The sequence below is a fragment of the Heliangelus exortis genome, chromosome 2 (assembly GCF_036169615.1).
Source record: "Heliangelus exortis chromosome 2, bHelExo1.hap1, whole genome shotgun sequence".
NCBI classification, from domain to species: Eukaryota; Metazoa; Chordata; class Aves; order Apodiformes; family Trochilidae; genus Heliangelus; species Heliangelus exortis.
In genome coordinates this window covers 108,927,458-108,951,656 of record NC_092423.1, presented here as the reverse complement: position 1 = coordinate 108,951,656, position 24,199 = coordinate 108,927,458, and the positions used below count along the sequence as shown (strand labels likewise).

Sequence of the window (24,199 nt, the reverse complement as noted above, 5' to 3'; positions counted from 1 at the left end):
AAAAATAACAGCCAGGCACAGGTAGTGGAGCTGCCAAGTTTGGCAACAGACAAAGAGTCCCTAAGCCCAACATCCACAGCTGGGCCTGGAGTTTTCTCCAGGACTCTGTTCCCCAAGTGCTCAATTGCTTGTAAAAATGTGATCCAGATTCAAAACACATATTAATAAACATCTGCAAGGTGACGCAAGAGAACAGCTGGACAGGTGGAGCCTCACAAGCTGTACTCTGTGAGCAGCCAAGTAGCTAACCACTTATTTGTGTGTCCTAATACACTGGTTATTCCCAATAAAATTATTTACATTTTTGATTTGTTACATTTTCCCTTGTTTAGGGTAAAAGCTCTCAAGCAAAAGCCTCGATGAAGCTTATATAAGACTGAAAAATCACTATCTACCTCACTGAGATCTTCAAGCTTCCACCTTCCAGAGAGGTGCCTGGCAATTCTACAGCAACAGATTGAAGACAGCAAATCACATCCCCCACTCCAGAGCACACAGGTGGAGATTAGAAACCTCTGGCTGTTACAGTATTGCCTAACCACAAAGGCTTCTGCCTTGTTTTACTTGTAAGAAACTTAAATTCAAACCCCCTGTGGAAAAGAACAAGCCATAGGAGAAGCCAGGCCATTTCAGAAGAACACTTCCCACATTCATGGCCAAGCACCACAGACCTGACTTCAGAGGATTAGTTAGGTGCTGAAAATCATGTATATGCTTAAGCAGTCAGAAATAGACCAGCTGAGCATGGCAAATGGTAAACATGACACCCAAAGGAGCATTAGTTTTTTAAGGCATTACATGCAACACTGAGGTTTCAGCTATTAGGCATTTTCCACTGCTCTTGCTGCAGATAAGTGCAGCTGTTACAAGGTGTTATCCAGCTGAGTTTAAGGACAATTTTGCAAGAGGCATATTTATTTTTCTGGGGAGAAACTAACAGTTGTTGACAGCAGAAGCTGCATTATGCCAAACCAGTAATAACAGCAAGACTGGAAGGATTACAGCAATGAATCTATCTGCAGTATAAAAACTCATCACATGTGCCATCACCTCTGAACCTGCAAGGCCTTCCTCTTTAGTGGACAATTAGGCACAGTATATTAATTTTTAAAGGCAGTTGAAAGCCTGAGTGTCAATACAAAGAGGAGCCTTCTGGAAGCTGGCACCTGATAGCATCAGGAGAGACACTGCCAGTAAAATGAAAGATCTCACAGCAAAAATTACTGCTGTAGAAGGTACAGCTGAAAGGTTAAAATGTGGCTGAGTGAGACTGCTGTAGCTCCCGTTGGAATGGCTCTCTGGGTGAAAAATACTGCAAAACAAAAAAACCTGAAGGGGAAAACCTGCCAGCCTCAGTAGCCGCATCCCTGTGGAAGGAAAATTCATCCTTTCATATCCTGAAGCAGCAGGTGATTTGCAGCTGGACCTTGCCTGCTTCTTTACTATTCACTGCATACAGCCACAGCCATAGTCATTAGGGGCCAAGGTTGTCTTTACTGAAAGGAATCCTGAGGACATAAAAAACAACACAAGAAGCTCCAGCACAATGCTGACAAGGCTGCTCTAAACTCTCCCTTTTGACATACACTGGACTCCCACATCAAATGCAATGGCCATGGCCAGGGCCCTCATGTCAGGGCACTGCAACTGAAAGCATACTTGCAGCAAACAGTATAAAGGCTCTACCTAGTCAAAAACAGTTCAAGATTAATCATAATGAGGTATTTCCATGGAAAAAAAAAATCCTCTGGTATTAATACTGAGAGAAATTAATACCTTTAAAAATACTCAGTGTCAGATCTCTTCTTCACTGATCTCATGTTACTAAGCGGCCCTGAAATGGTGAAAATCTTTTGCTATCCTTGTATCTTATTCACTTCAGAATGCTCTTTGAGCTTCACAACACGGATCTGACTTGAAGACCTAAAATAATTTGTGAAGCATGCTACCGTGGCTAGACAAGACTGAGGCAATCCATGCACATTTTGATTGCTTGAATGTTGCAGCATTACCATTTAACACAGCAAACAGCATGTTTTATGTTGTTCTCATTGCAGTTCCCTGTTTAAATGCAAGTGAGGTTAGAGTACTAGAGATCTGCTTTGACTGGATTAGGGCATGTTTTAAGTTTTGTTCTTTTAAATTAGAGGCTGCCTGTCAACACTGGGATGCTCTGACCTACATGTTCAGATGTTGGTTTATGATTAGTTCATGTTTATGATGGGTCTCAAGGACTGATTTAGACTCAAATCTGAGTAAATCTCAAAAAAGGCTGGTGGTAATTCTGCTTTGTGGTACATACAGCTTTAGAAAAATTTTAAATCCCTAAAAACCTATCATCTGAGAGACAGAAAAATACTGGTTCTTTTCCAGACATTCAGCTCCCTCAAAACTAAAAAATACAATCACAACTATTTGAACAACATGCAGTTTGAGCCACAACCTCTGACATGGCCCAATAACTAGCAATGCATTACACTACCTATGTATACTTTTTACGAAATAATTTAAAGTTTATTCACTATATAATTACAAAATTAGGGTAAATCATTGAACTCAGAAGACAGGTTACAAATTCCAAAAAAATTATTTTGTGTTTGGAATATTTTAGGGCACCTAAGGAGGGCAAGCCATATATACTGACTGACTTGAATTTGATCTATTTTGATCTGCCTGCCATATTTGTGTATCATAGGATTATTTTGTTTTCCCTGACCGCTTTTTCATTCCTCCTGCTGCCACTGAACCTGTATGGCAATGTAATAAATAATGTCATGTCTGCACAACAATATTAACTCCTTTTTTTTTCCTTCAGGGTTCACCTTTGCCTCCAAAAGTACAATGCAATATTAACACTTAACTATGTGGTATCTTAATTGCAGCCGAAAGTATTTGCATATCCAGAAAGGCTCCTTATCTGTTTCTATGAGTAAACAAGTCCCAACCAAAAAATACATTCTAGACAAAGGACAGAGGTTCAAGAAAGGCAGGCATCAACAGCTTGCACAAAATGGAAGCAATCCAGACTCTTTGGCCACCACCATTTCTACAAAGGTATTTTCACTCTGCTTAGGAGCACCCCACAGCATTGCACAGCACCCTCAAACTGCTGCAAAGTCAAACAAAGCAAGAGCAGTGCTTGGTGCTGAATAGGCACTCATTAACATTGGGAAAGGATGCATAAATTTCAGCATAAAGTGAACATGGCTACAAATTAAGAATCCATTTTATTAATGGAGAACCACAAAAACCTTTGAAGTGGGCTGAATGAGAGGAAGGTAAGTGTGGTAAGGCTGCAGTGTTCAAGAAATAAACTGCTTTTACTTGCAGTTATTACCCTCCCCATCAAAACTTTCAACTCCAAGATCTTAAGCTTGAGCTGCTGCTCTTATGCCCTGAAGGCAGACATTCAACCTGTAAAATTTTCACAATAGACACTGGTAACTATTCTACCTTTCACAACAGACAAGGGGATTGTGGGGGGAAAAAAAAACAACAAACAAAGCCCCCATGATTCAGAGAAAAATTATTCTCAGACATAATAAACCCAAGTCAACTAGAAACACCTACATTTCAGAAAACAGAAGAGGATCTATTACCATTTTATAACTAGAAAACCTTGAAAAAGCTTGATAAACCAATATCTAATCTTCTAAGAAGCAAGCTGTCAATCCACCAAGACAAACATGAGTGCTTTAATTCTCCTTTAATTAACTTTTTCTCTTATGGAAAATGAAAGATTACTAAACATACATGCTAAGGAAATCCTAAGAGGTTAAAAACATGCCATAAAGCAAGGTATGCTTTATGCATACTGCAAACAGCAGTGCTGAGTACACTCATCATAGTGGAAAAAGGGTGCCTTGAGAGGCAGCACACTTTAGCAAGCCTCTGTTCTCAGCCTGGGTTCCGCAAGGGAATAGCAAGGGAACCTCCTATCTTTTTTTATCCCACCAGATGATGGATGAGTAGTCATATTTTCAGACTGCAGATTCCCAAGTGCTTTAGCAAATGCAGATTTCCTGAGAAATGAAGACAGCAGCGGAGGACACCTTGTCCCAAAAGCCACCTTCCCACACGAGTGCGTTGTGCAAACTCCCAGGCAAAACGATGCAGGTACAGCCACGCACCTCAGCGGTCACCTGGGAAACATCTGCCCTCAGTAAAGAAGGGATAAAACTAATCAGAAACCCTGATTAGGGAAAACTAGAGCTGCCGGGTACCCGAGCCACTGTGTCAGTGGCAGAACCCACCAGCACAGCAGCCACGCTGCGGCCCAGCAGCAGCTCTGGCAGGGCAGCCTGGCAGCCTGCTGCTCCCGACTCCTGCTATTTCCGCCTTTTAAGTCCAGAAAACACTGTGGGCAGGCTTGGGAGTTTCAGCAGGGATGAGATCCAACTAACCCGAGTCAGATGAAGTCACCAAACGAATTTAGTTTTGACCTATCCGGAGTTTTGCCACCCCCTCTCTGTCTCTCTCTCTCTCTCTCTCTCTCTCTCCTCCCCCTGACATGTATCCATCCCGAGGTGAAAGGCTAAAGCAACACACTGATTTACTCCAAGCATAACGTCATGTCAAACGAGATGTTGTAATATTATACAGCCCTCCTGACTGGGGGCCTGAGCAGCCGCCAAACCCCTCACACCCCCCGCCCAGAGCCAGGAGAGAGAGGCAGTGACTCAGCAGGAGACGGACACTGAGCATCCACGGGTTTCAGGGAAGGACCAGTTCGGGAAGAAGGGAAAACCAGGAGGATTACACAAGGGGAAACGCAATGCCTCTCTCCTCACACGTAGCTGCTCTTTCTTAACAGAAGACTGCAATACACTTCATAAAGCCTGGTTGTTCAAGGCATGCAAAATTAACCCACAGAGCACTCTCGAGGGAAAGGCCTGGTGCTTGCTAAAGGGGGTCTACAATACCCCTTTTCTACTCACAAATGATGTAATATGACTAAAAAAAAAAAAAAAAAAAAAAAAGACTACACCATGCATTAACTTTTCTTTTACAGTAAAAACAAATGTAGATACACATCAAATAATGCATTGCAATATTTATTATAACCTTGATATACATGTATGTTAGAATCACAGAATATCCTGAGCAGAAAGGGGCACACAAGGATCAGAGCTCAACTCCCTGGTACTGCAGAGAGTAAAACCCTTTGAAAGTGACCTCCTAAGCAGGCATTTTGGAGGTGTGTGGTGTGACACCTGGGAAAGGCCAAGAAACAGCACAGTGACTGCCCATGCAACCATCCCTGGAGCCATGAGCAAAGATGCTCCATGAGCCACCCAGCTGCCAGGCAGGCACCCAGCCTCCCTCCATCCCTGAAAGAGTCACCATGGCAGGAAGGTGACGACACTGAGCAAGGGTAGAAGACAACATTTATTTTAAGCCACCTTTACCCTGCAGTTGTAAACAAGCATGTGACAACAGATGAAGCAACAGGCAACCATGCTGGCTGCTTTCATGGGTGCACCACTCCCTAAAACATGGCTGTATTGTTTTGTAACGCAAAATATTAAGCTCTTGTCCAGGCTTCCTACTGCCACCACACTCTGCTGTCATTTGGGGTTCAAAAGACAAGTGTCAGGCTTTCTGCTGGGTGTGCAGGCCACACAATAGGAAGCTTTCTAGGACCAAGCTCTCCAGCAGATGGCTGCAACCTGAACCACGATCCCAAATCAGCACTGCCTCTGCAGCCCATGGGGCCAACACACTATATAGCTGCCTATTATGCTCTGCATTCAACCTTTCTTCCACTTCTCCCTCCACCACTGGTGCAAGCCAGAACAAAAATAATAACATATAATCTCAGTTCTAGCATTCCTGAGTTTGTTGAAATAGGCCCAAATAAATACCCCTGCCTTTGGCTTGTACAAACTCCCTACAGATCTCCATTAATATTGTAAAGATTTCAAGTGTCAACACTACCAGCCACAAGACTTAATTTTGGGTTTGGATAAAAAGTAACTTGACTTCTTCCCTCATTCTCATGAGTTAATACTATAACACACAAGGAGACACTCTTAAGTTATTTTGGTGCTCAAGATATTATCAGTAAATTACTTGCACTTAAGAATTAATCTTACCAAGGACTATCAAGAATAGGGATGGACTTTTAGGTGCAATTACTAAACTGCTAAAATAATTTTGGAGCAACTAGAATTCACTAATCCTTCACGGACTAAATTGCCCTTTATGAACACTCTAGTTCAACCATCTGTGATTTATGTAATGTGTTATTCTCACTGCATGCCAGTAACCACAAACTTATTTTACCATTATTGCACTATCAAAGCAATTGCTGAGACTACCAGTACCAAGTAAAGCTGATTTTTTTAAAAACAATGCTTGTCTTTGGCAGTCCGTGAAATTGGTGTCTTCTTTTGGATTTTAGCTTTTAAAACCTCCTGCTTATCTAAAGGGGGAATTCCCAGAAGCTTTGTTTCCCCAAATAAAGTTCTTTAGATGGCGTTTACTACTTTGACACAACTGTGATTGTAAGAAAAGAATTTCTGGCAGTTACAAGAGTCTTTATCTACAAACACCAGTACCGCCTTGTACCTTAAGCTAAGAGAAACATTGATGTCCTGTTTAATAGGACTTGGCCTCCTTTCATGGAATATCTTGAGGTCAATTCCTAAAGTCTATTACTTCCAGCTGGCAAATGGTGACATTACCAAGTTCAACACCCACAATAAACAATGCAGAAAGAAAAGAAAAAGTATATTGCTTGAATTACCTCCGACTACATATAAGTGCAGTTAAAAAGGTAATAATCTGTGCAGTGCAATGTGAATATTTGGTTTCTTCAACCCTTTCTGTGTTTCTGTAGGTCATGTAACAAGACAGATCTGCAGTGCTCTCTGCAAGGGCACGTCAAACTAAGCACACAGCTGACACAGTAAAAGAGCTGTGTGTATAGTTAAACATTTTCTGCAGATTAAATGTACCAATAATGCTAACATTGTCTGCATGAAAACATTCATGAAAAGAAGAGGAAGTAATTTATCAGCTTTTAACTTCAAGATATGATCTTTAATTGCAAAGTACATAATTAATTTTACGACATAGCAAAACCAGCCCTTTGTTCTACTGTGTGTCTATGAACTTTTGTTCATTCCTGGTTTCTAAACTGCAGAAGTTGCTCTCAGTGATTTAGAGAGTGCAATATGAAGTAATCAATACTCTGCAGCAGCAGCAGCAGTATAGCTTTTGCAAGAATTAAGCTAGACAACAGTTGAAATTGATGCAGGCAAACTGAGACTTCATAAACACATTTTTCTTTTCCATTTGAAACCTCCGATGATCTCACCTTGGTGGCAGTACTACATTTGTTGCCATATGATATTCCTTTCACTCTTCAAGCACCTGACTTCATCACTTTGGTTTTTGTGCTGCATTTTGAACTCAAGAGCCATTTATGTCTGTTAGAGCTACAGAACGGGATCATGAAGTGACTTGGGTAGGCCGGGAACTCCAGAGAGGCTGCCAAAAGTCCCATCTAGCTGACTTTTGTGTCTCTCCAAGGACAGATATTCTGCAGCCTCCCTGAGAAACCTGTCTCAGTGTCTGACCATCCTCACTGTGAAGTTTTTCACCCAGTATCTAAAGTCAGACAGCCATGGATCTTCCTTTCCTTCTCCTGAGCTCTCTCTTCGCCAGGCTGACCAAGTCCAGATCACATGCTCCAGCCCTCTGGCCATCCTGGTGGCCCTCTGCATCACTAGCAAATCACTGTCTTTCTCTAATTGGAGAGGCCAAATTCAGACACAGTATGCAAGATATGGTCCCAGAAGCACCAGAGGGAAATAATCACTTCCCTGGAGCTGCTGGCTACATGCCTGCTAATGCATCCCAGCATGGGCTTGGCCTTCTTCCCTGTAAGAGCACACTGCTGACTCATGTTCATCTTGTTCACCAGCACCATCAAGTCCATATTGTGCAGCATTTCAGGAAAAGTTTTGTGTGTATTTGTGTGTGCTAAAGGTGGGAAAAAACACCTCAATATATAGAGCTGATTTAGATACAAAGGCATTCCTACTGCATCCCCATTGCCATGAAACTCATTTCACACTTGGGGACCAGAGATTAAAAATGTATGTTGGAGAGTCAAACTTCAGCAGGTAGAAATATATAATTAAAGGGGGAAAAAAAAAAAAAAAAAAAAGAAACTTCTCCTTATGCCTCCTTGAGTCTGACAACTGGCACGACATGAATGTGTTGAGTGAAAGCAGTGTTTGCAGATCCTGATTCAGAATCCACATCTTGCATAACTTTGAAACGTTTACATGGGCAAGGAGTGATATAGAATCATAGAATCATAGAATCATAGAATCCTAGGGGTTGGAAGGGACCTCGAAAGATCATCTAGTCCAACCCCCCCTGCCAGAGCAGGGCCACCTAGAGTACATCGCCTAGGAACGTGTCCAGGCGGGTTTTGAATGTCTCCAGTGAAGGAGACTCCACAACCCCCCTGGGCAGCCTGTTCCAGGGCTCTGTCACCCTTACAGTAAAAAAATTCTTTCTGATATTCAACTTGAACCTCCTATGCTCCAACTTACACCCATTACCCCTTGTCCTATCACTGGTCACCATAGAGAAAAGCCTAGCTCCATCTCCCTGACACTCACCCCTTACATATTTGAAAACATTGATGAGGTCACCCCTCAGTCTCCTTTTCTCCAAACTAAAGAGACCCAGCTCCCTCAGCCTTTCCTCATAAGGGAGATGTTCCACTCCCTTAATCATCTTAGTAGCTCTGCGCTGGACTCTTTCAAGCACTTCCCTGTCCTTCTTGAACTGAGGGGCCCAGAACTGGACACAATACTCCAGGTGCGGCCTCACCAATGCAGAATAGAGGGGGAGGAGAACCTCTCTTGACCTACTAACCACACCCTTTCTAATGCACCCCAGGATGCCATTGGCCTTCTTGGCCACAAGGGCACATTGCTGGCTCATGGTCATCCTCTTGTCTACCAGGACCCCCAAACAAATGGACCTCAAACAAATATTCCATATGTTAGAATCATAGAATCACAGAATAGTTTGGGCTGAAAGGAACCTTAAAGACAATCTAGTCCCAGCTGCCCTGCATGGGCAGGGACACCTCCCGCTAGACCAGGTTTCTAAAAGCCCCATCCAACCAGGCTTTGAACACAAGCAGGGAGAGGGAACCCACAACCTCTCTGAGCAGCCTGTGCCAGTGTCTCACCACCCTTGAACTGAAGTATTAACACCACTCTGCATAATGAGGTTTCCAAGACAATAGCTACATACATGTGAATGCTATCCTTTCAGGAAAATACATCCCTTCTACTCAACCAATTATCATTTCACTGCCTGCATGTTCTCAGCACTCCCATGAATCAGTCTTTATGTATAGGAAATCTCCTGTGGGACTTCCACATATCACTGGGGTTTGTACTCCACCTACATATAAACAATCACTCAAAGATTCTACAGTTATTTTAATAAACTATGATTTGCGTAAGACTGAATCCATAAGTAAAGCAAACACATACTCTCCTTCAAATATTTCAGTGTTCCCAATTCATGATAGTACTGGACTAACTCCACAGATACTAATCTTAAGAAGCAAAGCATAACAACCATGTAAAAATTGCCTAAAATGAATTTTCATTCCTCTAAAATTGTTTAATACATATTGCCAGCAAGCCATTCTGAGCATCAACACTGCATTCCAGAGTGACAGGCAAGAATTTGCATTCATCTGCATCTCTGAATAATTACAGCTGCTTGGGTAGGAAGTGTGTCCAGTACTAAGGAACCCTATGATAGGGGTGATATTCACTTGAGTTACTCCTAAAAGACAGGAATGAAGTCCACATATCTCACTAACTAGTTCTCAGGGTTCCAAATTGCCAAGAAACACAATGCTGAAAATTAAAGCTCTGAAACAATACGTACAACTATATGGAAAACCAGGAACATACAGTACTGCTTTACAGTACACCATTAGAGCAAAATAAGCTGTTCCTTTACCCTGTCAACCGCCACACTGGAAAAGGGCCCAATTCACACAGAAGAAATCCCAAACAAATGTCAAACCAAGAAGTTTTCAGTTTGTATAGCTTGTTTAAATATTGTTCCAGACCACTCTAAGTTTCTGTGTAAATTCACTCAAGCTCACACTCAATGTCTTTGTCCCTCCATCCGTGCAGGACCTAGATTGAGAGGCTTCATCTTCCACCACCTCAGCCATATTTCAAACCCCTTTCCTTTCCCCCATAAACAATGGGGCACATAAACAATGGAAGGTGGCTGTAATGCAAGGCCAAAGGTCAAGATCACAACCTGTATGGCATGTGAATGGCAGAAGAACTTGGCACAGATGCAGGATTTCCTATGGAAGCTACATCCTTACCTCTCGACTCACTGATGAATGTTTACATTTCCTGTTTGGATACCATATAAAAAAAAAACAAACCAAAATAACAGACTTAACACAAAAGCACCCTTCACTAAGCATAGAGCTGTATGGGAAAGAAGAAACAGTTTCAGAGTGGTTAACCTGAGACCATTTAATGGGTGTGCTTTCAGTATAGAGAGCCTTCTCTATCAATTATTAAATAACTTGATATACCATGAGAAAACTAGATGTGTTTCTGGTCAAAATAATGCAAACAAGATTTTAATTTTTACTTATACATGCAATAGCATGAGACTGAAGAATCTCATTAAAAATAAAATCACCACTTTTAGAAACAAAACAGCTAAATACATGTTCAGTTAACTTTTATAGCTGATACTCCCTTTGAGCTGATACTCCCACCTAATTATAATGAAACAGTACGAAGAAGATGCTTTATCAGTGAGTCAGGCAGCAGAGATCCAAGCAAGACCCAAAGAGCTACGCAGTGCTCAGCTAACACCATCCACAGAAGGAACACGGATGTTTCCCATTTACATTCCCTAACACCAATACTGGAAGCCAGCGATCCGTGCTGCTAGCTGGAGGTCAGGACTGAGGGAACAAGGATGATGAAGTATCCAAACACTGTCCTTGTGTCAGTGTCTCTGCTGCTGCAGCCACCATCACCACCACCACCATCACCACCACACTTAAGCCGCGCTCCGGCCTTCGTGCCATCCCACTCCGTGGTTTTCCCTGATTGAGAACAGATGTGGCGAGACCACTCGTTTTCAATTATCAAACAAAGGCTGAAAGTTGCATCTCCAGAATGAAAAGCTGGCACACGATTTATCTTCCTCCTTACCAAACCTTTGCTAAAATTAGCTTTGGGCATGAGGAAGGAGAAAAGCCTGTCAATTTAAACCAGCCTCCCCACCCCCCGTGCCCCAAAGCCAAAACCTCTGCAGATATTTTTAAAAAGTCACTTGTTCAAATGCCAACGCTTGAAACGTAGGCCTGCTACGCTTATTTTTTCTGACTGCCTCCCAAAGCAAGTTTTATATCTCAAAAGGTTAGACCAGGTATGCCACCTGGGAGAACATTCCTGTGGTCCAGCCTGCCTGTCATGAGGTAGCTGGATCTCCCTCAAGCCAGCCATTTGTGCACCACAGGAAAAACACAAACAAACAGCTTTAATCAGGCTCTTCTGGTCCCCAGTCCCACCTCCAAATCACCTTTCTTTCACAACACAACATATTTTTCAGTGCCTGTTCTCCAGGAAGGCTAGATTGAAGAAGTTAGGCAGAAGCCAAATGTCTGTTCCTCAAAGTGACAGCATCAGGTTCAGTTTTTGCATGTCCTAAACTCGCTGCTTTTTTTTTCTTAGTAAGCCAGAAACACAGCTCTGTTGCTATGCTGCTCTACAAGGTAGTTTAAAAAAACCACACCACGCACTGAAAACCAGAATGCAGCCTCCCACCTACAGGATGTTTCTGAAGCCCAAAGAGGCTGGGTGCAAGTGAGCTGCACTCAGACCATTTTAGCAAGAGCACTTGAGTGCAAAATGAGAAGACTGTGCTGTCTGGAAGCTACTTTCATTTCCTTACACAAACTGTGTTGTTTGTGGAGTGTTTTTCTCCCCTCTCTGCATCTCACCCCTAAGGCTACCTCCCACCCCCTGATATTAACAAATACCTACAACTCCCAAAATACAGTGAAGATATTTTCTTCAAGGAAGACCTAAATCTAGGTCAGGAAAGGAGGCAGGCCAAAATGCAGGCAACAGACTATCTAGACCAATGCAGTATTGAGCAGAGGCATCCTCATAACCCTCCGAGATATTTACATGTACTCACATGTGATTCCCAGTTACCTCGAAACAGTTTCATCCTGTATTTTTTTGAGAGCTGGACCTGCCCAGCAAAGGACTGGACATAAGACAGCTCTCCCTAGTCAAAGTACTCCCTAATCAGAAAACAAGATTACAGAAGAGCAGCAGTGGCAGGAAGTCAGCTTTACGAAAGTGAAAGAAAATAAAAGGTTCCAAAGCTCACAGGAACCCAGGAAAGATTTCTGCACAGTACCTCTCCTTCTGGCTAGTAGCTGCTAGCTGTAAGTCATCAGGGTGCTGTTTCCTTGGATAAGTAATTATTTTGCAGCAATCCAGATGTTTGACAGGCAAGGGGGTTATCACAAATACCACTTTAAAAAAAGCTCAATCCAAATTTATGAGGTGTAAATTATGTCTTTAAAACAACAAGAACAACAACAAAACCAAACAACAACAAAGCCAAACGTTTATTATTACCCTTTTACTCCTTTCAGTGAAATACAGGGCAAAAATCTCTAATCTGCAATACTACTTGCTAGGCCAAGAGGAAATGCCTCTGGAAACAATGTTTCACTTACTAACATATTTAGTAGCATTTGCTTTGACTATCATTTACAGTTTCAGCGGATGAAGTCTGTACTATCAAGCTAAAAGACAACTCACTGCTTGTACTCAGTATCCTCTTCCCAGGTCTCAGCAAGAGAATTTGGGGCCTTAATCTATTAATTTTAACAAAGCCAATGATCTTTTTGTACTTCAGTGGAATTACCTGCTTATCATATTCAACGGCACCTAATTTTAGAGCAAGAAAAACACCTTCTGCCTGAGTAAGGCAAAGCAGCTGCAGACCTGTGGAAGGCACAAAGCCACCAAAGACAGCAGCAGGGAGGGAAGGATGCTCTTTGCCACGGGGCCTGACAATTCATCAGGAGCTGAGAAGGCCGAGACCAAGACAGATGCTGCTAGAATGTAAATCTCGACTCAGTGTGGAAGTTCTCAGCTCCCACTGCAGTAAACTAAGCCACCAGATACGATCAGTTTCACCCCACAGTTTATTACAGCAGAGAACAAGGAAAGCACCCCCCCTCCCACCACTCCAGCTTTCACTAACACTGCAGAGTGGTGGCTTCTAAAAGGAAGGCAACACTTAGGAAAACTAAATATTTAGGAAAAGATACCATTAGAAAGGTACCTATTACAGGAAAGAAGACTGGGTTGTTGGTTTTTTTTTCTTTCTTTTTTTCTTTGTTTTTCTTCAAATCGCTAAGCTAAAAGAAACTGATCAGAAAATCAGTCCCTGGAAACTCAGGGGGGAAAAACAAAAACAAAAGCAAAAAACAAACAATCAGGAAATTAGTTCTGGATATAAAGCCAAATATAGCCAGTGCACATTCTTCTAGCAGCACACAGATAAACCAAAAGTTAGGCATGCAAAAGTGAGTACAACAATTTGTCCCTATTAGACCAGCATGGCTTAGGCTAGGTGTATCATTCAGCCTGAAAATATTAAAACTCTTTGTACAGATAGCTTTTAAAAACATGATGAACTGATGAACCACACAGGGTGCCTAGAGTCTGGCAAAAAATCTCTGCAGACTTGCCCTGCCTAAAAAACTCTCCACGCAGCTGTTGATTTGGTTTCTCATTGGATTTTTTTTAGTCTTCTTTGAACATACAAGCAAAACTATAATTAAATGTAATGTCGTTCTCAGAAATGAGCCCAAACCTATTTTGGGCCAACAGAATGACACCTCAGTTCCAACTAAAATTTCCAAGTCAGCCTCCTGATCTGGAGTTCCTGAAACAGCATTTCACTAGAGAAGCACAGATTGATTACAGCTATTTACACTGAAAGGTAACATCTCCCTGTGACTGAATTTTATGTCAAAGCGTCTGGTTTCCATTTACCAGCTCAGTAAGGCTGGATGAGAAACTTAACACCTCAGGCCTGTATGTCCCAGTCCGCAAAATATAATATGTCCTTTGGAAGACTTGGGAAAACTATTTGTGGCTTTTGCATACAGAGCACATGGTTGGAACTCATGTGGTATAGGTTCATTTCCCTGCTGCGTCCTTAACTTGGTGGGTAACTCAGGGCAACTCCTCTCATTGTCAGCTTCCTGTTCTGAAAAATGTTATAAACTTGACCTGTCTTTAAATCTGCTTTGGAAAATGGATATCAAATCTTTGGTATTTGAAACCATAAAGCTTTTTTTTTTTTTTTTTTTACATCTAAACTGGTAAACAAATTAATTCTGATCAACAAACACTAATTTTTACGAAACACGGTGTGTTAACAGTAAAAAGGAGAAAACATTTCTGATCTTACAGGAGAGATAAATAAAAAGCAAATATGGAATGCTTATACATATGGTAGGTGCAACTTAAGAGTTAAAGCTGCAGTATGCAGAAGTCTATTGCAAGCAAAGTACCTACTTGTAGATCTGTACCACTGCTGAGCTAATGTTATGCTTCAGGCTGTGTTTAATGACATATTTATTCCGGATCTCTAGATGCACATGGAACAAACCAGCCCAACAATCAAAGGCATAGCAACTCGATGTGTCATACGAGGATGTTGTAGAGGCTGCTCCAAATCTAGCATGGCACCAAGAGTCCCACGTGGCAGTAGGCACAACACTAATGGCATTAATCTGTTACATTTAGCAATCTCTTCCTTAAACTCAAGCTTAGCAAGGACCAAACTTGCTTAGCTATTAAATACTTCCACAGAAGCTAAAAGCATATTGTATTCCAGAATCAAGGAGATGTTCCACTGGTTTTAACATTTCCTGTATGGTTTCTTTCTCTTATAGTTGACATTTACTTCAGAAAGTGCTTAGAGATACAGATTAAAGCAAATCATTCTCTCCTGTGGAGAAAGGGGGATTCAACAGATTAGGTTGCCATGACTCAGTAGATCAGGGTAGGTTTCTACAAGGAAAAGAGATCATAAAGAGAATTCCCCAGTGGAAATTTTCATTTGTGCATTAAAGGCTTATTTTTAAAAAAAAATAAAATCTAATTGGATTACTTATTTAGTGCCTCACAATAGCATGCAGAATTAGCATCGGTAGTTCTGCATGTCTTTATTCTTTATTTATTTAGATAGGGATCCAAAGCTCCATAAAACTAAGGAGAACCTTCTTGATGAAAGGCTATTCAGATGCAGAATAACTTCACAGTTTGTGGAAAACTGGACAAGTGATATAATTATTTGTAATCATGTGCTTAACATAACAGCCTTGCAAAATGTCTTTTCTAGACATAATTCAGTGTATGATATGACAGACAGAAGGACAAGCAAACCACCTTGTTGATGGCTGCAGAAAATGGCACACAAATATATTGCAAAAAGAGAGTGGAGAACCCCGTGCAACAGAGGTTTTCCAAAGAACTTTTCTGAAGGAAAGCTGTGAGATCAGTAGAGCCCATGACATGTCAGAATAACTACAGATAGATGCATGACAACACATTTCAGATTTACTCCATACTTCTGCTTAACTGCAAGAAGAAAATACATTTCTCCTCCACACAGAATCTAGCACTGCTCAGCTGAAAATCAGAGAAGAGCTGCAACCTTTCTGCAAGTAGAAACGGGTCTTCTACAAAAGCAGTTTTGCTGCTTTCCACTAAATGTGTGCATCCAGGCTTTGTTACACAAAACATCAACAGATTCAGAGAGAGGCACTAAATTTTGTGGTATTCAGACAAACCACACACTTAGAACTCCGAGGCATTTCCCCATCACCCCTCAGTGTGTGATCAACAACAAGGTTCACTGTTTAGGTTATTAATGCTCAGCTATGCCGGTAGTAGCTCTGTTATTCCTCAGCAGAAGAAAAAAATATTGTGATTTTCTTCAGACAAACAAGCCAAGTAACCCACATTTGTTTTCATCTAATCGAGCATACGACTCGGCCACTTTAGCCAGATTTTGAAAGCAGCATCATTTCCTGCTGTTTGAAAATCAGCTTTAAAGGGGCGTGTTCTCCGCAGAGGCATTGCTTGCTGTCACCCAGGGAGGATTTAAAATAACTGTGTATTAACATAAGGGGAGCTACCAGCCGCGTTATCACCCTTCGAGTCGGCAGCAAGGAGCACCTAAAAACCAGTTGCGTTCCGGGCTGCGCCGCGACCCTTATCAAACAATGCAAACAATTTTAATGAGCTTATCTGCCGGAACATATTGTCAGAGATGTCAGTGCCGAAGCCATGCCAGCAGCGCATGCCAAGAGATTCACCAAAAATGCCTATAACTGCGACAAAGGAGGTACTCCCCCCATCCTAAAAAAAACCCAAACCCCAACAACAACAACGACAAAAACCCAATAGATAAATAAGTACAAGATGGGGCCGGTTCTGACCGCCGCGGAGGTGGCGGATGGAGCCGCACCCCCCTCCCCAAGCACCGGAGGGGGCTGTCACCCCGCCCCGGTGAGCGGGGTCCGCAGTCACCCCGGATCTGTGTGCTGGGGCGGGGGTTCGGCCGCCCCGCTGGGCAGCGCCCGCTGCTGTCCCCGCTGCCGGGCGGGCAGGGGCTGCCCGCGCCCCGCCATCCATCCCCCGCCGCCGCCTCCCGCACGGCGCCGCCTCCCAGATCCGCAGCGAGGTGCTGCGGCGGCTCTTCCAGGGGGAGCTGGATGCCTGCGCGGGGCTCCTTCTTTCTTTCTCTCTTTCCCCTTCTTTTTATTTTTTTTTCCCCCCCTATCGTTTATCTTTATTTTTTTAATTTATTGTCTGTAACCGCCTTCCTTCCGCCCGGGAGCGGCGAGCCCCCGCAGACATCCCGCCTATTCACCGAACGCTTCGCAGCCGGACAATGCGAGCGAGCACCGCCGCAGCCCCCGCCGGGGACCAAAGAGCGGGGTGGGTTTGGAGGGTGGCGGGGTAGAGGTTGCATCCCGCCCGCCTTATGCAACCACCCCCCGCGCTGCAGCCCCCCCACCCCGCTTCCCCCATCCCCACCCCCCCTCCCCGCTTCCCCCGTCCGCCGCCGCCCCGCTATCCGCCGCAGTACCTGTAGGAGCGCTCCCCCCGCACCGTGTGCTTCCTGAAGGGGATGATGGTGGTCCCGTTGTCCTGAATGATGTCGTTGTTGTTCTCGCCATTTGGGGAGAGGGCTTGGGTCGGTCCGGGCATTGGCGCTCCCGCGGCTCCGCAGAGCCCCGCGCTGCTGGTGTGCGGAAGGTGGCGGCGGCGGCGCCCGGGACTCGCGCCGCCCGCCCCGCCCCGCCGCGCGCGTCAGACCACGTGACGCCCCCCCTCCCTCCTCCTGCCCCCCTCCTCCTCCTCCTCCCCGCTCCTTTCACCATGGCAACCGGCAGACTCCGCACCGCGCCGCCCCTCCCTCCGCGCCCCGGCAGCCCCGTTGCGCCCCAGGGAGGGGAGCGGGGATGGTGCGGGGGACGAGGGAGGGTGAGGGGTGGGGGGGGGGGAAGGTGTCGGCACAAAGGGGGCCGCTCGCCCGCTGTGAGAGGGGAAGGGGTGGGGAGGTTCGGCGGGACCGGCCCGAGGTGTGAGGGCGGTGCTTGTGGGTGCGGGCAGACAAAGCGACAGCCCCCGCCCACACCACACCGTTATCCCGCCACCTCCCCCTCCTCGCATCGGTCCCTGAGCCGGTGGGCGGCACGTCCACGGGAGCTCGGAAACACGTCCCTGTCTCCTCCCGGAACGGCGCCGTCCCTCTGCCTGTGGCAAGGGCAGCCACAGACTTCACCCTGGTTCTATCAGAACCCCCAAAGCCTCACAGCTCCTCACCGCCTTCTTTCCCATCACCTTTTCCTGACACTGGGGAGATAATTCGGGCTCAGGTTTTTGCAATTACCACGAAACAACCCCCCCCCCGCGACACACGGCTCTTGTTACAGCTCCCAGAGGACGGCGGTGTAATTAAAAGAGAGAAGAACCGCCCCCGGGCTCTCCTCAACACCTCCCCTCCCGCCCGGTGTGCCGGGGGCAATGCCCATCTCCGCGGCACAAAGCTTCCCCTTGGCTGCCGGCTCCCAGGAACAGGTTTGGGATTTAATACGGTTGACACTTTTATTAACAAACCCCTGCATAAATATGAGATATTACAAGGATGTCAGAAATCATGGACTCCTAATCATAGAAAAAAAAAACAAAACCAAAAACCAAAACCAAGAAGGTCTAAGTTCATTGATGCTGTGTTGTTGTTTGTTCGGGGTTTTTTTGTTTGTTTATTTTTGTTTTTTTTTCCCTGTTCCTGTGTCTGCTGCTTCGTCTGGATTTCCACCCACCCAAGCACCAAGATGCCCATGTTACCCAGCTCTAATATCCCTGCTTCCAGCTTCTCTGGAGAGCACAGGAAAACACCTGTCAAGCTGCATGACACATTTCCAGCTTTCTCCTGCTCTCAGGCTTACGCAAAGATTTCATGGCACATCCTTGTTGGGTCGGAAAAAAAGGAGTGGAAAAGCCTGCCAAGGCAGTAGCACTGAACTGCTGGCTCTGTTAGCACCACCATTCACTCCTCACCTCTTCCTCCCCTCCATTAAAAACTGTTTCTTATCCCCCCACAAGTCCACCCACCCCCTCCCGGTTTCTTATCCCCTCTAGTTTCCCTCTGCATATCCACGGTTTCTGTGAATCTCCCCTTGCCTAAACAGCAATGTTATTTAAAGTTCGGTGTTAACCACAGAGTGATGCTGGTTGTCCTCAGAAGCAGATCTGAACTTCACTGAGGTAAAACCTACCCTGGTGTCCCAAGAGCAGATCAAAACTCACAAATTTACCGCATTAGAAAAACAAACTACCCAGCTGTTTACAAATCGTTTTCCCTTAAGAGAAACGAGAGTTACTAAGGGCACAGCTCTGTATGATCTCATGGCTGTTAGGTGTAAAAGAGTAAAAACTATTTGGGCAGATTAAAATAAAATAAAATAAAATAATAAAGCACCCCCAAATCTATTTTCCTTCAAAATTAATTTTAAGGTGGTTAAATGGAAACTATATGAGTATTTCTAATGTGTTCTCAGGGGCACATGCTAATATTTTAATAAAACTCAAAAGTTCTAATGTTTGAGTTTGATCAGGTCTATGCCTTAGATATTTTTTCAGGCTGAAATTACACTTTTCTGAAAACTTAGTTTACACAATCTTGCTGATGATGTAGAAACTGGATTCACAAAAACTTGTAAAGCAAATACAATCAATAACTGAACATCAACTGCACAGCACCTGGACTACTTGGATTTAAACCAGATATATACATTAATATACATACACACACCATACAATCTCTAACAATACACAAATTAGTCTGCCAATTTGCCACACTCCTCTGCAGATCAAGAAAGAAGTTGTTATGTATTCTTTCTGACAGGTTTTCAAGTATATTCAATTAATACCCACAGTAACCAACCTATCGACATTTGCAGTTATTGCAAAATATTTCTGTTCAACTGTCAACAGTAAATCCATTGGAGAAACTTCTCTTTGAGTCTTTTTTAAAACAGTCAACAAATACGTTCTTCTAAAAAGGCCACTAAGTATCTTAGTAATACACAAGAGAATGGAGAAATCAGACATGCTATGTGGTAATGGAATATAAAAATAATCTATTGCAGGTCTTAGACATAGCCCTACCTGCTTTGCTAGGCAGCAAGCAGTAAAACACTCTGCTACCTGCACTTGTAAAAATGTTTTATTTCTTTGCCAGTGGCAAAGAACAGAAGCTTCCTTACTGAAGTCTCCAAAACTCTTTAAAACATGTACTAGCAAAGCTATGGGAGAGAAGTGCAGGTAAGGACAGCACAGCAGGCTCACTCCGGACCCCTTCTTGCCTCTGCATTAGGACTCAAGGTCAGAGAAAAGCTGTGCTGTCTCAGCACTGTGCCTTACCTTGACACAGCCAGGCCACAGCAAAAGCAACTTAACACTGGTTTTCAGACAGCACGTGCTGTTTTGGTTGATCTAGGACAACCTGGGGGGCACAGGGTGTAATATGGGTTCCACATGCATGGCACTCCCTCCACTGACATTTCTGTTTCTGATCACTGTGTGGCCCACAAATGACTTCTCTTTACGTGCAGGAAGCCACCAGTGTCATCTTCCCACTTCCATCATTCTGAGTGTGGAGGTTTTGCACGTGGACCCAGCAACACAGAACAGGGAAAAGGAACCTATTGCTGTTATTAGGTGCTTGGGCATCTGTGCTGCCTTTATAAATTTTACATGCAGTGAACCAGGAGAGCAGCTTGAAGAATAAAAAGTCAGCATGTCACTGATCAAAAAAACCTCATCCATGGTATGTTGAAAGTATCAGAATCTAGTACTCCAGCAATTACTCTAGTAATCCAGTGATACACAGATTAAGCAAAGCAAAGAAGTGGAAAAGCAGTTAATGCTAAAGGGTGGAATTACAAAACCTGTTGTAATAGATCTCCAAGAACTGAGAACCACAGAAGCAATGGCTGCAAGGGACCTTGTCCTGTCCAATCTACCACTCAAAGCAGGATCATCACCAATACGTTTGGACACATGATCATAGTCTACCCAAATCTTTAAAGTCTCTCAGGATGGAGATGTTATATGCTCTCAGGGCAACCTTCTCCCATGCCTCCAGTTAGCCTCCTATTCCCTATATCCCACTTGACTTTGGGTGCAAGGCGATCCCACACTTTCCCTGGAAAATACAGCAAGTCACAGATACGCTGAAGATGAAAAAGACACCAACCTGCCCCAGCACATGCATCCTGGTATTTGATTTCTGCTGTGGGGAACCAGGTAGACAGAACACCAGAAAGCACTGCAATAGGCCTGAGCATTCTCCAAAATCTGGTTGCTCTTTCCTCCTCAGAGCTTTTGTTTTCACTTCCTCTCTTCTTACTTGCTCTAGATCTTGCTTACTGCAGTAAAAAGGCCATGCAGCATAATTTAGAATGCCTGAGAGTGAAATCCCCTAAAAGCCCAAAGTACAATGTTAGAAAGGCCACAGGCACACTTGATCCAGAGTTTTAGGCTAGGTAGCTAAAGTGGAAATAAATTATGAGTATTTTAAACCTGAAAAGAAGTGACCAAGGCACAGTCTCTGAAGATGGGGACCACACTAGAGATTTCTGCTGATATTTTTGCCATAAGATTAAAAAAAACCAAATAGTTTTAGGGAGATTTGTATGTGATATAGCTGGAGTATAAATACAATTAATGACTGCAGAAATTCCCCACTGCTTGGATAAGTTTGAGGATGGGGGAAGAGGGCATAAAGGGGTGAGATCAAATAAAACACATTTAACCCTAGAGTGGCCAATGAGCATTCTTCATCTCTGACCTCTGTTCATGGTCAAGTTTGTAAAGGAATTGGCATGATAATTCTTGCATCACTCTCAGAACACACCTCAACTACACTTCAAACTGTGGCAAACATCATGCAAGTAAAATTATTTTTTTCCGTATACTTCATTTTTCAGTGAAGTTTCATGAACACCTCTGTCCCAAGTGCAGTTTTTAAAGAGAATTTAAAAAATGGATTTCAGGCAAGCAGACAGAAGGTAGTAACAACGTTTGTAAACCAACAGTTCTGAGCAATCTGTAGTCTGTTTTATTTAATTTTATTTTTAATTTAACTATTCCTGTAGTCTTCCTTTATCAGGATGAAGATTAGCAGAACTCTACAAAGCAACAGATTTGCACACTGTAGAGGAAAATCAAAGCTATTTCTAGCTCCCAAGTGTACATTTATCAGAAACCCTTGCAGAAACAGTCTCTCCCTGCAGGAGCTAGCCAACAGTGTTTAGATTTGAAAATAAGTAAATAAAGCAAATCAGGAAGAAAGTTTGAGAAGAGTCACAATAAAAAGTTTGTTCTGTTGTATCTCAGGCACATCTTGCTCATTCAAGGAAGCCTGAATTCATTAAGGTAAATAGATATCAATAGATTCAGTAAGGTGGACATAACCATGAGCACACTTAATTAGGCTGTATTACCATCAGCCTAATTTCTGATAGTGTACACCATGGATAAAAGTTTCATTTAGTAAATTAAGAATTAAGAAGACTTAGGAGATCCAGATTTCCATGGTATCTACGGGAAGTACAAATGAGTTACCTGGAGCTGTGTATGCCTATTAGAGAGCTCTGGCTTGAGCCATCTTAAATTGTTAGAACTTCAACAGTTTTAACCTGTAGCAATAATGTATCGCACAGAAACATCCACAGAGGAATTAGCAACAGCGGTGTTACTAGCACAGAGAACATGTATCAGATGTGCTGTGGTGTATGATAAGAAGCACTAACACCTCTCCTTTCACTGTCAGACTGTCAGCCACACCGATCAGGCCAAAGGAAAGCCCCCACTGTGGCCTAAAATTACTTCCAGTGCAAACTCAAACCTACAACTTTATAGACTTTCCTTGTTTACACAGCACTGAATAAATACTCCCACCCCCTTCCCATTACTTCATTCTATGCCTGAAGTTTCAGGGTGCCTTGCATTTAAACTCACCATACCAAGCAACAAATGATAGTTTTGTCAGCACAAAGAAACACTGCATGAGTTTTAATAAAACAGCTACTTATCACTCCAGACATCCTGTAGATAAAGAATGAGCTTCCCACCCTTGGGGATTATAGTGTTGCCACTTTAAGCAAAGTCTTGATTATTTGCCTTCCCTGGAGAGAGACAGAGAAAGAGAAAGAAAGAAGGGGCTGTCCCAATTACACAATGTGCATGGACCACATCCCTGTGAGGTAATTGAAGTCTATTTTTAAATATATGGACATATTTAGATTTCAGAGGTCACATATAATGTTTTTAAGAAGTGTTCTCTGACTGTGAGGAAGAGTAAGATGAAACTTGGGGTCTTTGTCAGCTAAGGGTTCTTGAAAATTTAGCCTAATAAGTTGCAAATCCAATCTGATTGTTGTCACATGAATTCCTGAATAAAGGGAAAGGTCTTGAAGAGCCATAGCCTGGGGGTATTTCTAAAAAAAGCAGCAGCTACCTCTTCTAGTTACTGGATATAAATGCAACAGAAATCAGAGGATTATTTCAAGATCCAAATATTGTCTACTGAAACAGGGGGTTTTATTTTATTTTAATTTTTGTTCATAGAAACAGGATTTCAGAAAACCTTGAATAAAAAAGATATTTAAGACCGTATTTATACTTTTAATATCAATGGTTAGATTAAAATTAATAAATAGGTTTAGTGGACATTAATTAAATCAAACCATTTCAGGATTTAGCTAAATCCAGCTGTTTTAAAGGAAGGAAAAAAAAAAAGAACAAAACAAGCCCACAACTAATTCCTATTCCACTCTTAAGCATACATCAAAAGACTTCAGACTTGAAACATAAGAAGTTCACACCGATTATCTGAAGCGTTTTTATCCAACACTTGCCTACATAACACAAAGCACCCGTGAAAGCAGGAAACATTTGGTGAGGGATGGTTCCAAGAGAAACAATGTTTACTTCCAGTAACTCCAGAACAAACCAAAAATTTGAATTCTTTAGTGTCTGTTGCATTTGTTTTCAGTAATATCCGTTGGGCTACAGCAGGGTTTCAGGCACACCTTGAGCTGCTGCTTTCATCTGAAAACCCTTACATGGAGGCTGTGATCAATAAATGCTTGAAGTCACTGCTTGAAGTGACTTTTCTGGCTCACTTTGCCTTTAATTCTGATTGAAGGGAATTGAGGCAGGAGGCTGACTCATGGCTCATTCATATGCATTTACATGGAATTATCTGGCTGGAGCTGTTCTGGATTTACCATTGCCACTTCCATTTGCAGCAAGGTGTTAACTACTTCTAGGCTTGATGAGAGTTTGGATGTAAAGTCTGTGAAGAGACAAACCAAAACACCCAGAATGTTCAAGTAAACTGGATTCCTAGACTTTTTCAGAGAACAGCAAAACCTTAGTTAGATGGCGGTGCTGTAAGTATTCTAGGAGACGGCTTTTGGATTTTCAAGTTTCCATACAGTAAATCTTATGACTGTTACCACTGGAAAAAGTCAGAGCTT

General features: G+C 43.1%; 1 protein-coding gene across 4 annotated transcripts in view; it reads right to left on the bottom strand.

Moving 5' to 3' along the window:
• The window catches only part of MAPRE2 (microtubule associated protein RP/EB family member 2), a 103,892-nt gene that overhangs the window by 43,524 nt on the left and 36,169 nt on the right, over positions 1–24,199 (bottom strand). Inside the window, exon 1 of one of the 4 annotated variants that reach the window (XM_071737498.1) lies at positions 17,233–17,462. The exons of 2 other annotated variants lie outside the window; for them this stretch is intronic. In XM_071737498.1, coding sequence (XP_071593599.1) covers positions 17,233–17,354 — 122 coding nt within the window. In that variant the 5' untranslated portion in view covers positions 17,355–17,462. Of the gene's footprint in view, positions 1–17,232; positions 17,463–24,199 lie in introns of those variants that run through there. One more of the 4 variants, XM_071737501.1, reaches the window with a different exon arrangement.